Source organism: Pogoniulus pusillus, chromosome 30 (genome assembly GCF_015220805.1).
Source record: "Pogoniulus pusillus isolate bPogPus1 chromosome 30, bPogPus1.pri, whole genome shotgun sequence".
Taxonomy (NCBI): domain Eukaryota; kingdom Metazoa; phylum Chordata; class Aves; order Piciformes; family Lybiidae; genus Pogoniulus; species Pogoniulus pusillus.
Genome location: NC_087293.1, coordinates 7,480,877 through 7,496,312, shown reverse-complemented (window position 1 = coordinate 7,496,312; position 15,436 = coordinate 7,480,877). Strand labels below are relative to the sequence as shown.

The 15,436-nt window shown below is 42.9% G+C and overlaps 1 protein-coding gene across 1 annotated transcript in view; it reads left to right on the top strand.

The window, feature by feature from the left end:
• GLT1D1 (glycosyltransferase 1 domain containing 1) overlaps positions 1 to 15,436 on the top strand; it is a 70,453-nt gene continuing 55,017 nt past the window's right edge. Inside the window, exons 1-2 of the mRNA XM_064168158.1 lie at positions 1 to 710; positions 11,286 to 11,434. Of these exons, the coding sequence (XP_064024228.1) occupies positions 643 to 710; positions 11,286 to 11,434 (217 nt within the window). The 5' untranslated portion in view covers positions 1 to 642. The remainder of the gene's footprint in view (positions 711 to 11,285; positions 11,435 to 15,436) is intronic.

Genomic DNA, 15,436 nt, shown 5'->3' with positions numbered 1-15,436 from the left:
AGTGTTTCTGGTTATAACTGGGGGCTGTCCTGAAGATTAACTTGATAACTGGAGAGTAGATTTCTCAGGTTTTGGCTCTTCATTTTTCTGTTCCCTGATCTGCAAGATTTGTCCTGTTGATGCAGCAGCTGTGGTTCCTCACTAGAGCTTTCCTCTGGTCTTTCACACCTTTGACTATTTCATCATCTGAGCTTTCTGATATTTAGTGTGCCCTCTGACCATCTTGTTTCCTTGTTCTTTGGACTAAACTGTTCCTCTGTCTTTTCTGGTTGTGGGCATTTTATGCACAATTATTTTTTCGTTAATCACCACATTGCACCTGAGCCACCCTCATCCTGGGAGACATATGGTCCTGTTGCTCCGAAGTTAAGTGCCTCCTGACAAGGGACACCTGGCAAGAGTGCTATTCTCCCTTCATCATACGGGTCCTGCCAGCTTCACTGGCGAGACGGAGCTCCCTCTGGCAGGGTCCGGGCTGGCCGAGCAGGCCGGCGCTGCCTCAGGGGGTGCACCCGCTCCGCGCCCCTAATTTCCAGGAGGTAGCGGAGCCGCCCCCGGGCCGCCGGCAGGTGAAGGAGGCGGTGGCCGCGGCACTGCCCCTCAGCGAGGCGGCTTCCGCCCGAAAGGACGGGAGAAGCCGCTATGAGGCTGCTCTTGCTGGGGTGCCTCCGAGCGCAGACCGGCAACGCGACCACCGCCGAGAGAATACAGTAAGTACCCCCCGCGGGCGGTATGCGCTCCCGGTCTCTCTGTCTGCCGCCCCTTTTATCCCCTAGGGTTCTTACTATCGCTCTTGTCTTCGCTTCCCATTCCTCGGCAGAGAGCCGGCAAACAAGCGAGGCCGGCCCCTCCTCGCCTCACGCAGAGGCCGCCGCAGCCCTGCCCCGGCAGGTAGGGGAGGCTGCGTGAGGCACCCTCAGGGGCTCTGCGGTCGGGGCCGGCGCCGCTATCACATCGCGGGGCTGGGGATGGCGAGGCCCGAGCGCCATTCGCTGTCCTCGGTGCCGCACGGAGGCGGTGTCTGCCCCTCCTCAGCCGCGTGGATGGCTGGCGCCGGGCTGTGCGAGGGGGGACTGCCGAGCGCCGAGGCAAGCCGCGTCCCACAGCGCTGGGGGTGGGGAGCCGCTGCGGCCCGGAGAGCCGGGGCCTGCTGAGATGTGGATGTGGGGTCGAGCCTGTGCCGTAGAGGGGCGGCCCCCGCTGCGGGTTGCTTGCGTGGGCAACTGACTGCGCCTGCCGGGGAGCAAGGGAGGGAGAGGAGAAGCCGAGAGCTTCCTCACCTGCTGAAAAAAAGCCAACCTGCTCCAAAACAAACGAGACCTTTCAGCTCAGGGCAGTTTGCTCGCACAGGAGCCTTTCGTGCTTGCAGGGTGACCTGGGCTCGCAAGAGCAGAGGTTTCCACACCGGCCACTCCACGGAGCCCTTACACAACCGGTGTTAGTCAGCGCTGCAGCGGATTTCCTCGGCGCTGCCCCTTTGAGAAGTACCCAGAGAAAGATGAGAACTCACTGCGAAATGCAGGAGGCTCTGGGAGCTGCGAAGGAAGGCTCCGTGCGGAGCAACCGTTCTGCAAGAGCTACTCAGTGCCCTGGCTACGGCTTTTGGTATCCCATCTCTCGTTGGGCTTATGGACAGAGGGCTGCTTTGAAATGGTTTGAACTAACAGATGTGCGTGAACAGTCTTCATGTACTCATTTCTTTGTCTGTAATGTGGAAAGAGGAGGTGGCTGATGGCATTTGTGTTTGCTTGAAACTGTCGCCATAAAAGTGAAACAATTTCCAGATGTTTTTGTCCACTGAAGGCCTGAAATAAGGATTTGGTTTCTTCTTACTTGTCGAAGAGTCATTCACAGTTGATTTTATATATATATATACATTTATATATACATATATATATATTAGACTGTTAGGGTAGCCTTCTGCTATTACAAGTTTTCCACAGCCTTTGTCTGTGTGTGATCACTCTTTTAATGTTGTACATAGAACTAGTGCTCTGACATTCATGAGGGGCAATGGGTTTAAACTGGAAGAAGGGAGATTTAGACTAGATGTTAGGAGGAAGTTCTGCAGTGAGGGTGGCCAGACACTGGCACAGGTTGCCCAGGGAGGTTGTGGCTGCTTCCTCCCTGGAGGTGTTCAAGGTCAGGTTGGATGAGGCCTTGAGCAACCTGCTCTAGTGGGAGGTGACCTTGCCTACGGCAGGGGATTAGAGCTGGATGATCCTTGAGGTCCCTTCCAGTCTAGACTATTCTATGATTAAGTTTTCACAGAGGTTTTGTTGTATCAAGTTGTCTCAGATCTGTGCAGGGATACAGTGTTGTACAAGATAGCCAAAGAACATACCTGTTGCCTCATGTCGGTTATCCAGGCATTGAAGATAGGAAGCAAATGGAGCATTAGGACCAGAGAAAGCTGAGGTTTTCTGTATTTAAAAGCAAGTATTAATAAAATGCTAAAATAACTAAGTATGTTCTTACTTTCATAGTTCCCATTTTTATACCTATTCAGCAGGTCAGCACAGAGTTCATGTGTGGTGTTTTGTGTGGCATTCTGCATTTCCTTTCATCTCTTCGCTTTTGCTCTCACTGGATTATACAAACTTAGTTTTTCTTGGGGACATCAATGCTCATTGTTCCTCCATAAGATTATTTCTTCTGCCTTGACAAATCAAATCTTTAATTGCCTTTATTTTCCACTTCAAGTCTGAGGAAAGTAAAACAAACATTAGTCTGTGGAGCCATTCAGAGGAGATCTAGTGGAAAGTGGGTTTTGCATTGTTCTAGTATAAGCCAGGCACACAAATGTCCACATACAATTTCAGATTGTCTTTTAACAGCACTGAGATTGCTGTGATCCTGTAAGCTTTCTGCATCAAGACACAGTGGCTTAGTAAGGTACCTTTATGTGTGTCATAGTAACCAGCAATTTTGGTGAGCCTTCTCCAGCTGTGATTCATGCATGGTGGCCTGAGCAACTTTTTAGTCTGAAAGAGATCATAGACTTGGTGAGATGCAACAGCTCCGTTAACAGATGGTTTAACATCTTACCACATTAGTGCAATCATTTGCAGCTATATAAACATGTCTGCAGTCATCTGTGTAGAGTACACCAACTTGCTTTAGCATCCTGTTGCTTTATAGGTGTACCTTAAATTGCATGCAGCTCTCTTACAAACATAAACCTTCAACCAGAAAGAAAATAATGAGTGAAAGGTCAGTAACATTCACAATTCAAGTGGATAAAGGATTCTAACTGATTCTCAAAGAGTTTCTGTAACTTATGTTGCTATCTTCTCATCTGCCATGATCATTCTCTATAGTAATAATATCAATGACCTTATTTAGGAAGGCAGATCTGATCAGGAAAAAAAAAAAAAGAGCATTAAATCCATCTTTCTGACTAAAAGGCCAATCCAATGACAGTAAACAAGCTCCTGGAAAAGGTGGCAGCTCGTGGCTTCACAGAATCATAGAATGGTTTAGGTTGGAAGGGACCTCAAAGATTATCCAGTAGACAGGGACACCTCCCACTAGAACAGGTTGCTCAAGGCCTCATCCAACCTGGCCTTGGATGCTATGAGGTCTCCTCGAATCCTTCTCTTCTCCAGACTGCAGAGCCCCAACTCTTGTAGCCTGTCCTCATAGCAGAGCTGCTGCAGCCCTCTGATCATCTGAAATAGTGAGCTCATGGCAATCATCTGTGCCTCGTCTCCCCCCACTTGTATAACAAGGGTAATGATTCTGAACGGAGGCTGTGGCCAGGGGGTGGTTGGTCTCTTCTCCCAGGCAACTAGCAACAGAACAAGGGGACACAGTGCCAGAGAGGTATGGGCTGGGTATTAGGAGCAAGTTCTTCACAGAGGGGGTGACTGGCATTGGAATGGGCTGCCCAGGGAGGTGGTGGAGTCACTGTCCCTGGAGGTGTTCAAGAAAAGACTGGCTGGGGCACTTAGTGCCATGGTCTACTTGACAGGATAGAGCTGGGTGCTAGGTTGGACTGGATGATCTTGGAGGTCTCTCCCAACCTGATTGATTCTATGACTGAAACCCTTCTGTGCAGATGCTTCCATTTACTATTGGCTTTCTTAAGACCTTAAGCCATTAAAACGCCCAAATTAAAAAAGCTAGATGCATGGCTAAAGACTTAGACATGTCATTTTCACTCTAACCTGAAGTACCTGAGGTCAAGTACATCTGGTACCCCTGTAGCAGACAGTATGTATTCCATTTAATATTTGTCTTCAGTTGTATGTGATTTCCTGCTTACAAATTCTTTTGCTCAATCTTTTTTTTTAAGATTAAATTTTATTTTGAATAAACCACAACAATTTCTGGTTAAGTATCAATGAAACAAAGAAGTTGTCTCTGGCTTGGACACAGATTAGTTTTATGGCTTAATATCACTGGGTTTAATATGTTTATGATATTACAGCTGCTGCTATAACTCCTTCATCTTTTCATAAATAAGATACTCATTTCCTGGGTTTAAAGCAAATGATGACAAAGATGCCAGAATCTAATCTGGCTAGAAATCAGCTTGCTAAAACAAGTGATATAATGAATGTGCTGTGGCCTTATTCATATTGGTGTGCATTATCTTTAATCACTTGAAAAAATATGGGCAATGAGTAGAGAATAAAACAGTAAGCAAAAGTCTTTGGTTAGCCTGCCATTCTTCAGCCTTAGAGATGAGACAGTGCTAGGAAAGAAGGTAAATGAATCTTCTCTGCCCCTTGAAATGTTCCATTCATCTTTTGTTATTTGGTAGTAAGGAGGAACAGAAATCTGGAATTAATTGGTTAATTAGAAAGATTTAGATAAAGTATTTTGTCAATATTTAAGAATCTTTTGGAGAAGGAGAGATTGTTTCAGTTCTCTTTTGAAGCAGAACACTTGAGATAGCCATTCTGTAAATCTCCAGGTAATCAACTGCAAGAGAATTAAACCCACAAATTCAATAATGCTTATCGTTCCTCTTTACAATTATTTTTCATCTTAGACATTTACTGGAGTAATTCTGAGCTCAGCCTTCTATTTAGTTTTACCCTATCTGCTACCATTAACGTCTCAGAGAAGAGCACTGGTAAAGCACAAGATCCTCATCATGGTAGATAATAAAAAGGCTTTCACCTTCCTATGTAGTTTGCACAGGTGCTGGTGAATTCCTGCTGCTGTTTGCTCTGGCCATTACCACAGCAGGGCAGCTGCAAGGCAGGCATTCATATGACCTCCACCTTTGGAACTGAGTAGCAATCATTTACATGACCTGCTCTTGATATATGAGCATTCAAAAATGTTTAGCACTGCTACACTTTTAAGTCATAATCAAACTTTGCAGTGTTGTTTTGTTGTTCCAAAGAACAGCTACTGACTTCTGAATGTAGAGACCTAAGGATTCTCTCCCTGTTGTCCTCAATAGGGTTTCTTGTATTCACAGTGGGTTTTATCTGTACTTCATTCATGCCAACTTTTCTGTGTTGTTTAAAGAAGTTTGAGAGAGAAATAAAATGAAGAAGGCTTTGCTTTAACAAGTGTGGAAAAAAATATATGTAATTTACAAAGAAAACAGAGAAGATCAAGCAGGATTTCAGCTCTTGTAGTTCAGCCTGCTTCAGTGGGAAGTGCAAGTGTTCAGCTTCGGATGAGTTGCAGAGAAGGCAGTTGAAGTGACTCTCTTAATAAGTTTTGAATTGTGCTGTATACATTTAGCAGCAGCTGCTTTACAGAATAGCCTAAGGAAAAAGCTAATTAACATTTTTGGTTTAAGCCTGTTTTATGCCATTCAAGAGTTGTCAACATATATATATATCTACCAGGAACTTTTTGGAAGACAAACATTCTTTGTCTGCAATTCCATTGAAATGTCATCTGAAAATTAAAACACAAAAGGTTTTGAGAGAAAGATATCTCAGAGTCATAGAATCAACCAGGTTGGAAGAGACCTCCAAGATCATCCAGTCCAACCTACCACCCAGCCATATCCAGTCAACCAGACCATGGCACTAAGTGCCTCAGTCAGTTTTGTCTTGAACACCCCCAGGGATGGTGACTCCACCACCACCTCCCTGGGCAGCCCATTCCAATGCCAATCACTCTCTCTGGCAACAACTTCCTCCTAACATCCAGCCTAGACCTCCCCTGACACAACTTCAGACTGTGTCCCCTTGTTCTGTTGCTGGCTGCCTGGGAGAAGAGACCAACCCCACCTGGCTACAGCCTCCCTTCAGGTAGTTGTAGACAGCAATGAGGTCACCCTTGAGCCTCCTCTTCTCCAGGCTAAACACCTCCAGCTCCCTCAGTCTCTCCTCATAGGACTTTGTTCCAGGCCCCTCAGCAGCTTCATTGCCCTTCTCTGGACATGTTCCAGCACCTCAACATCTGTCTTAAATTGCAGGGCCCAGAACTGGACACAGCACTCATGGTGTAGCCTGACCAGTGCTGAGTACAGGGGAAGAATAACTTCCTCATCCTCCTAGCCACACTATGAAACAAAGCAAGTTTCAAAACTACAATACTTTAGAAGTAAGCATACCTATAATTGCCTGTATCTTAACCTCAACTATGCTGTGTCTGGAATTATAAAGTGGTTTCTGAGGCTCTGTGAACTGTAGATTCATGGTGAAAGAATGAAGACTGCTGGTCAGGATATGTGAGAAATAGTGATCAACAATGTAGGAAATAACCCCCAAAATATTGTAAAGCATCCCCTGGTCTTTCATAGTTTTGTTAGAGAAAAATGGCATTCTATAGACATTTTGAATGAAGGGAAAATGTGTCAGAAAAGGTTTGTACTTCTTAGCAGTTCTCTCTCTGTATGCTGTATAGATCTGTAGCAGACACAAACTTTGACTCAAAAGCCTTATGATTTCCAAAGAGCATAAAAAAATGGAACAGAAGGTTATTTTCCTAAATACTAGTCAGTGGGACTGGAAGATTTCTTGTCCAGTACTCACATGTGTATAAATATCAATGTAAGTGGTGACTAATATAGTGTATTCAAAGAAATCATCTTTCAAACTTACTGGGTGACTGAAATTTTCCCTGTTTGGTTTCCTCCCAGCAAAACACCCCAAAATTGGAATCTGACAGCTCCATTTAGAAGTACTTTCCTCTCCAGTGAGTGGCATTGGCATGCACGAGAGTTTCAGCAGAAGGGAAAGATATGGCAGAACAAGGCTAGTTCTGGATCCAAGTAATAATCACTGCTGGTTAAGATGCCTGCTTGGAAATTTATGTGATAGAAAATGCAGCCTTGAGATTTAGCATTTTCAGTGTTGTGATAGACAGTAGGAGACGTGTTCATTCTTATTTTTCATTCAGAAAGTATTTGCTTATGAGATGGCAAAATAATGTGAACACACAGCTGCCAAGAGGAGAAAAGATAGGGGTAATGTATCTCTTCTTTCTTGGCTTCATTTAGGGACAGCTGTGGCTTCATAGACAAATCAGCCTTCAAAAACAAAATCTCTTGCAACTGATATGCAGCACCCTCTTATCAGGTTCCTTCCTAACAGCATATGCATGAAAATCATTGTCTGCTTTTTAAAGACTTTTTTTGGTTGTTATTATAAAGATGAAAAATGTTTTAGAAAATATGAAAACAACACTGCAGATTTCAGTACTTAAACCCTAGCCACCTAGCCAATAATGTATTTCCATATATATGTCATCTGAAGCCTATGACTAATCATATTGTATTCAGTGGTATGTTTCTGGGATTAAAACCTTTTTACACAGTCATAGAATGGTCTAGGTTGGAAGGGACCTCAAGGATCGTCCATCTCCAACCCCCCGCTATAGGCAGGCTCCCACTAGGGCAGGTCACTCAAGGCCTCATCAAGCCTCACCTTGAACACCTCCAGGGAGGTTGTGGAGCACAGAATCACCCAATGTGATCAAAGATCTGCGTGATTCTGTGCTCCACAACCTCCCATGGCAACCTGTGCCAGTGTCTCACCACCCTCACTGGAAAGAACTTCCTCCTAACATCCAGTTTCAGTCTCCCCTCTTCCAGTTTAAACCCATCACCCCTCATCCTGTCATTACAAGACCTTGTGAATAGTCCCTCCCCAGCCTTCCTGTAGGCTCCCTTCAGGTACTGGAAGGCCAATATAAGGTCTCCTCAAATCCTTCTCTTCTCCAGGCTGAAGAGCCCCAACTCATGTAGCCTGTCCTCATAGCAGAGCTGCTGCAGCCCTCTGAGCATCTTTATGGCCCTCCTCTGGACTCGCTCCAATGGTTCTATGTCCCTCTTGTGTTGGGGGCTCCAGAAACTGTACATCTGGGAATTTGAATTATTTTGGGAATAATTTGATATTTTTTTTCCTTAAGCTGGATGCATTTTTTCCTATATCCTCATGAGTCATTACGTGTAGGGAAAAAATGGAACTAAAAGAAGTAATCCACAATTTTCTTAGCCTTGGAACACTTGAGGGAATTCCCTTCTATTTACTGGAGAAACAGCTGTCATTCAGCTGTGAAATGTGGAGCTGTGGAAGCTAGAAGAAAGGAAAAGCATTCATTCCAAGTATATTTTAAAAAAAAAGAAAAAAAATATATTTTTAGATTGAAATTTCTGGCTGAGTTTCTCAATTCCTGGTGGCCTGAGGGAGTTGTTTTTCAAATTGATTGTAATATGCAAACACATTGCTTGTACGTGATAGTGATTTATGGTAATTGGAACACTGATGGGAAAAGATTCTTTTAAACTACTTAATGAGCACCTGTGAAATTCTGGAATGCAGGCACAAGCATCCCAAGTATTCACCCAAGAGATTTTCTCTTCACAGCTCTGAGATTTGGGCATCCTTATTTAGCTATAAATTGAGAGCCCCTTTCAGACAGCAAACAGGTACTTTGCACAAGTTCATGGGACAACTGATGTAGATGCTCAGTAGTGTAAATAAGAAGCTTGCAATTTGGCTGTAGTTTAGTATTTCTTAGTACTTGCTATAATTTATTGGTCTTGTTAAAAAACGTTTAAAAGTAAAGTGAGTTTCTGTTTTGAACAAGGAAGAAACACAGCACCATATGTTGTGCCAGTGGAGCTCTCTATGATATAGTGCTAATACCTTTCTTCCAAGGCCTCAAGACATTTTACAACATTTTTAGCACCAATTTCTGCAGTAATGACCAGCTTCTGCAGGCCAGAAAATTAGATTCCTTGGGAGGATATGAAATGATCAGGAGAGGAAAGAGACAAAATTACCCAGGAAGCTATTGAGTTAGCAAGATTTTAATGACAGAACAATTAATATGCTACAAGAAATAAATCAAATGGACCAATATGTAATGAGCAGAAAACATTCTTCTGGGTTTGGTTGGTTGTTTGTTTTATAATATTGAAGATGTAAGCACTAAATGCCAGCACTTACAGTACTCTAGTTTCTATCAAAACATGGGTTTTCCCCTCTGTGTTTTTTGGCTGATGTAGTTGGAAACATTGATAACTGATTCTGATTTTGGTGGGAAGAATTATGAGCCTACAGTACAAAAGAAGAGACTAAAACAAAGCTCACTGTGCTAGTTTGAAGCTAGCTAGGATATTTTGGTGAGGAGAATTGGAGTATAGTCTGTGAAAGGGAAACAGTGGTGATGTCTACTTCACTCACAGGCTTGCTGAGATGTATAAAAACAAGAACACAAACATAGATGACAGAGTTGCTCTCTGGCTCTGGCTGCCTGCACTTCTTTCTAACTGACCTGCCATATGTGTGACTTCTGCTTCCTAACCCCCTGGCCAATTCTCCAAACTCACCTTGAATGTAAGGCAAGTCTGGGGTAAGGTAGAGGGCTGGAAAGAAGGTGGAAGGGTGGTTGGGAGCCCCTCCTGGCAACTCTGGTTTCTGGAAGGGCTGTATTACTTTTTCAGCTTGTGTATTTCTGTCTATAGCTGTATACATTGTAAATACCTGCTTGTATATTGTGCTAAGCTGTTAATATAAAGCTTCATTCTTATTTCCAGCTTGGCTGAGTCTAGTGTGGGTGATTTCTTAAGTGCAGAGGGGAGGATAACACCCAAGCCATCACATCCTTTTTTAATACACAGTCTTATTTATACACAGTCTGAAGTTGTGATGGGGGAGGTCTAGGCTGGATGTTAGGAGGAAGTTGTTGTCAGAGAGAGTGATTGGCATTGGAATGGGCTGCCCAGGGAAGTGGTGGAGTCACTGTCCCTGGAGGTGTTCAAGAAAAGACTGGCTGAGGCACTTAGTGCCATGGTCTAGTTGATTGGATAGGGCTGGGTGCTAGGTTGGACTGGATGATCTTGGAGGTCTCTTCCCACCTGGTTGATTCTCTGATTCCATGTTACTGCGTATAGCTATATATTGTAAATATCTGCTTGTATATTGTGCTAAGGTGTAAATATAACCCTTCATTCTTATTTCCAGATTGGCTGAATCTAGTCTGGATGACTTAAGTTTGGGGAGGGAGGTAACACCTGAACCATCACACTTACCAAAATGCCTGAAGTAAAGCTCCCTCTAATCAATCAGTTTCTTGACTTTGGCAGTTGTCTAATCTTTGTTTTAATATGAGGAACCAGTGTATAGAAATATGAATGGGTAAGCTGACACTAGAGTAGGAGGGTTTTGTTTGGGTTTAATTGTGGGTCATTTTGTTATCTTTTTTTTTAATCAATTGCAATTTTAAAAGATACTGTGAAAGTATTTGTGTAATTACTTCTGTGTAGTTTTTTACTTGTACTTCAATTATCCTATGCCTCTTTTACAAATGGGCAATTAAACCCACGATCAAACAGAAAAGATATGCAGTTTCAACTCTCCAGTGCTATTTATGCATTTGTTTTGTTTGCATGTTCTGTATTTTTAATAGCATTGATTAGCTGGACATATTTGCACTTTCTTCACTCAGTGGCCTTTCTCCAGAACAGGGATCTGAAAATGTCTGAGAACAAGGAGTGTAACACTCAATTCAGATGGGTTCTTTTCAGCTGAAGCTCAATCAGGAAAGATCTTGATTTTTGCTTCACTTCAGCTGATTTCCAAAGCTGATGTTAATATTTTGGATTTAAATGAATTCAGATTGTGTTGCTTGGCCGTGTGTCTGTGGCTTCACAGTGATGAAGGTGACAAATATTACCCGGGGTAAAAATACCCTTGTACATATAGCTTCGAGTTTGCTTAAAATTAGCATAAAGATGAACATGAGAGAAAACTTTATAAAGGGAAAACATTTTGATTAAGCTTATTTAATACTCTGGCATGCTGACAACACTAACAATATCTATTTTAATTCTTTTTCCCTTTGTTCCAACGATGAAGGAAACATCTACATGCTGCAGGTCACATCTGTGTTCTTAAAGATGCTTTCATGTATGAAAGTCCAACTGAAATAGCAAATCTAACCTCTACAGATGTGTTTGATGCAGCTCTGGCCATTCATCTTTATAAAGGAGGCAGACTTCTGCAAGGTAATCTTCTTTCTAATTTACAATAAAAAGACATCTGAAAAAAGGTACTGAATGTGAGAAGAATGAATACAAGCAGATATAAATGGCTAGAAAATGCACAGGCAGTGTAGTTACTCTGTTTATCCATTTCAGTAAACATTCAGAAATACTGAAAAAAAAAGATATTTCTGTGTGGGACATCTGATTCACAGAGAAGTAAGTAAAAGTACTTTTAAAGCACATAGTGCATTTCATAATTAAGCACTTTAACTGCATTAAGATAAGAGCATTATGTTAACATTAAGGTACTTTGGGCAAATGTGTTCCTTCAGAGGACAATGGCTTGGCTAAGTATAGCTGAGGTCAAAAAGAAGAAAGCTGAGAGGCTAATTTGATTTTTTTTTTTTCTGCTCAAAAATGAGTCAGGGCTCCTTGGACATGAAATAACTTTGAGATGTCATTTGTGCAAGCTAAAATGTAAGAGACAGGATGTTATCAGACAAATAATAAAGTTTTCTATTGTACCTAGGCATGTAGAACAAAATTTTAGCCTGCTATTAAAGATGCACTGGAAGCACTGGCTATCAAAATTACATATGCTGTCACCTACCAAAATTGCAAGTCTGTATCCATTTTTGAGATTACCTTTGTATTGTGTGAATCTATTCACTTGGATAAAGGCACATAATTTGATATTTTCATTAGATTTGATATTTCATTAGATTGAGGTGCTGGAACGTGTCCAGAGAAGGGCGACAAGGCTGGTGAAAGGCCTGGAACACAAACCCTTTGAGGAGAGGCTGAGGGAGCTGGGGATGTGCAGCCTGGAGAAGAGGAGGCTCAGGGAGGACCTCATTGCTGCCTACAACTACCTGAAGGGAGGCTGTAGCCAGGTGGGAGTTGATCTCTTCTCCCAGGCAACCAGCAACAGAACAAGGGGACACAATCTCAAGTTTTGCTGGGGGAAGTACAGGCTGGATGTTAGGAGGAAGTTCTTCACAGAGAGAGTGATTGGCATTGGAATGGGCTGCCCAGGGAGGTAGTGGAGTCACCGTCCCTGAAAGTGTTCAAGAAAAGCCTGGATGAGGCACTTAGTGCCATGGTCTGGTTGACTGGATAGGGCTGGGTGCTAGGTTGGACTGGATGATCTTGGAGGTCTCTTCCAACCTGGTTGATTCTATGATCTCTATGTAAGTTGTGCCAATTTTCAGACTTCTGAAGTCCTCCTGCATTTGTGCTGGTGGGTTTTCAGAAAGCCTGAATTATTATGCCTGGCATGCTTTTTGTTTTCCTTTCATTTAGTAGTGAGGAAATCAGCAATGCTAATAAACCGTTGTCTTACAACTCATGTAGTTTTCAAATGTAGATATAAAACATGTAGTATGTTTTTTGTCTTTATCAACATCCTTATTTCATTCCACATTGGCTTTAAAATGTCCTTATTTGCTTGTTTTTCACTGTGAATTTAAACTCTTTCCCTCCACCCCCTAAGGCAGTGTGGGTAACCGTAGAAAGTGTCACCAATAGTTTCTATGGTCATGAATATTCGAGGTCAGTTATATCATTTCAAGAGGAAGAAGCTACATCAACACAGTAACCTCTGGTGCCCAGCTTGCTGATCCAATGCTGAAGACAGTGTTGTCTACTGAGTCCTTGATCTGTTTCCCTTTCTATCTGATCGCAAAAAGGAAAAATCAAAGTATAGAATCAACCAGGTTGGAAGAGACCTCCAAGATCATCTAGTCCAACCTATCACCCAGCCCTAACCAATCAACTAGACCATGACACTAAGTGCCTCATCCAGCCTTTTCTTGAAGACCCCCAGGGACGGTGCCTCCACCACCTCCCTGAGCAGCCCATTCCAATGGGAAATCACTCTCTCTGTGAAGAACTTCTTCCTAATATCCAGCCTATACCTACCCTTGGCACAACTTGAGACTGTGTCCCCTTGTTCTATTGCTGGTTGCCTGGGAGAAGAGGCCACCCCCCACCTGGCTACAATGCCCCTTCAGGTAGTTGTAGACAGTAATAAGATCACCTCTGAGCCTCCTCTTCTCCAGGCCTTTCTTGGTACACAACATGTAGTGGCAATACGGCCTGGCTATTCTTGCTCACAGTCAGGAGGAAACCTTGGCTTCATCTGCTACAGCTAACAGAAATCTGCACAATGCACAAAATCGCTCACCTTAAATGGCAGCTTTTGTAGGCTGTCTTAGGGAGACTGTTTCTTTTACAAAACTGCAATCCCATTTGGAACTGAAAACTGTGTTCTGCATGTAGTAATTAGCCACCAAGAGGTTGTTATTTGTCGGCTTAATGTAGTGTAAAGCTGACCACTTAATCAATTTCAGTGCTGAAACAATCAACAGTAAACACTGTTGTCTGCTATCTTGATTAGTTTAAGAGGAGATCAGTGTGTAACTTGTCAGTTACTAAAAAGAAGCAGACTCTGAGGAAAGAAATACTATAGAAAGAAATCTTTCACTACTAATGGCTTTTGTGTTTTCGTCTAAATGGCCTTTGGTCTTGCCCATTGAAGTCTAGCCACTGCTAACACAGTTGTGCTATACTACCCATTTTTTGGTGGCTTTGTTATCACAGTATCACCAAGGTTGGAAGAGACCTCACAGATCATCAAGTCCAACCCTTTACCACAGAGCTCAAGGCTAGACCATGGCACCAAGTGCCACGTCCAATCCTGCCTTGAACAGCCCCAGGGACGGCGACTCCACCACCTCCCCGGGCAGCCCATTCCAGTGTCCAATGACTCTCTCAGTGAAGAACTTTCTCCTCACCTCCAGCCTAAATTTCCCCTGGCGCAGCCTGAGGCTGTGTCCTCTTGTTCTGGTGTTGTCCACCTGAGAGAAGAGAGCAACCTCCTCCTGGCCACAATCAACCTTCAGGTAGTTGCAGACAGCAATAAGGTCACCCCTGAGCCTCCTCTTCTCCAGGCTAAACAATCCCAGCTCCCTCAGCCTCTCCTCATTCTTATGCGAGTTTGAATTTATTCTGATGCTGTGTATCAAAATAAGCCTTTTACCAGAGTTCAGGCACTACTGGGATGGAAATAATTTTGTTCATGTTATAAAATTAGAATATTGATAAAGTCTTGTGCACAGTGTCCCACAGCCAGCGTGCCTTCCTTTGCTTTCACTGTTCTGATCACAAATAACTGAACACAGGTGGTCTTGGAACAACTGATTATAAACAGATCCATCTGCTAGGATGTGATTAAGCAAAGCAAAGGTTTTGTTACATGTTCACATATACTGCCTTATTTAATTAGTGATCTTTTCCAATGCTACTCTTTTGTTGTAGCATTAAAGTCATCTTCAAAAGTCAGCATTTAAAAAACTATGCAGGACAGTCACCCAAACCACCATATTGGAATGCTTGAGAGGGCAGATAATGACTGCCTGAGGCTTAGATACCTGGGATTAAGTTTTGCAATCCTGAATAACATTTAAAATATATATGCAGTTTGGAGGGCTGCCAAGTATAGAAACTAATTGTTTTTTGTTTTTTTTTCACAAAGCATAGAAAAGACAGAGAAAATCTTATGGCTACTCAACAGGCTGACATGTTGTGAATGTGTGTAGTTATTGTAGGGGAGTTTTCAGCCAAACCCACAAGAATTCAAGTTTCTCCAGGTTGGTTTGTTTCAGAGGCCCCTGCTTACTTATGTGATACTAATATATGTTTTTACTCTTCAAGTCCCCTTCTAGTTACTCCCTTGACACTTAGTGACATGGTCTGGTTGATGTAGTGGTGTTAGGTCATAGGCTAGGCTTGATGATCTCAGAGGTCCATTCCAGCCCATTGTGGTTTTTTAAACAGAGCTGACAGAAAGTAAACTCTCAAATCAAATTGGAGAGAAAATACAGAATTGTATTTAGAGAGAGAAATACAGAAATAGACATTAGAAAGCAATTTCCCCATCCATAGTAAACCCCATTGAATTTTTCCCCATCCCAGAAAAAACTAAATCTACACTCCCAGTGCTCTAATCCTCCCCTCTCCAAT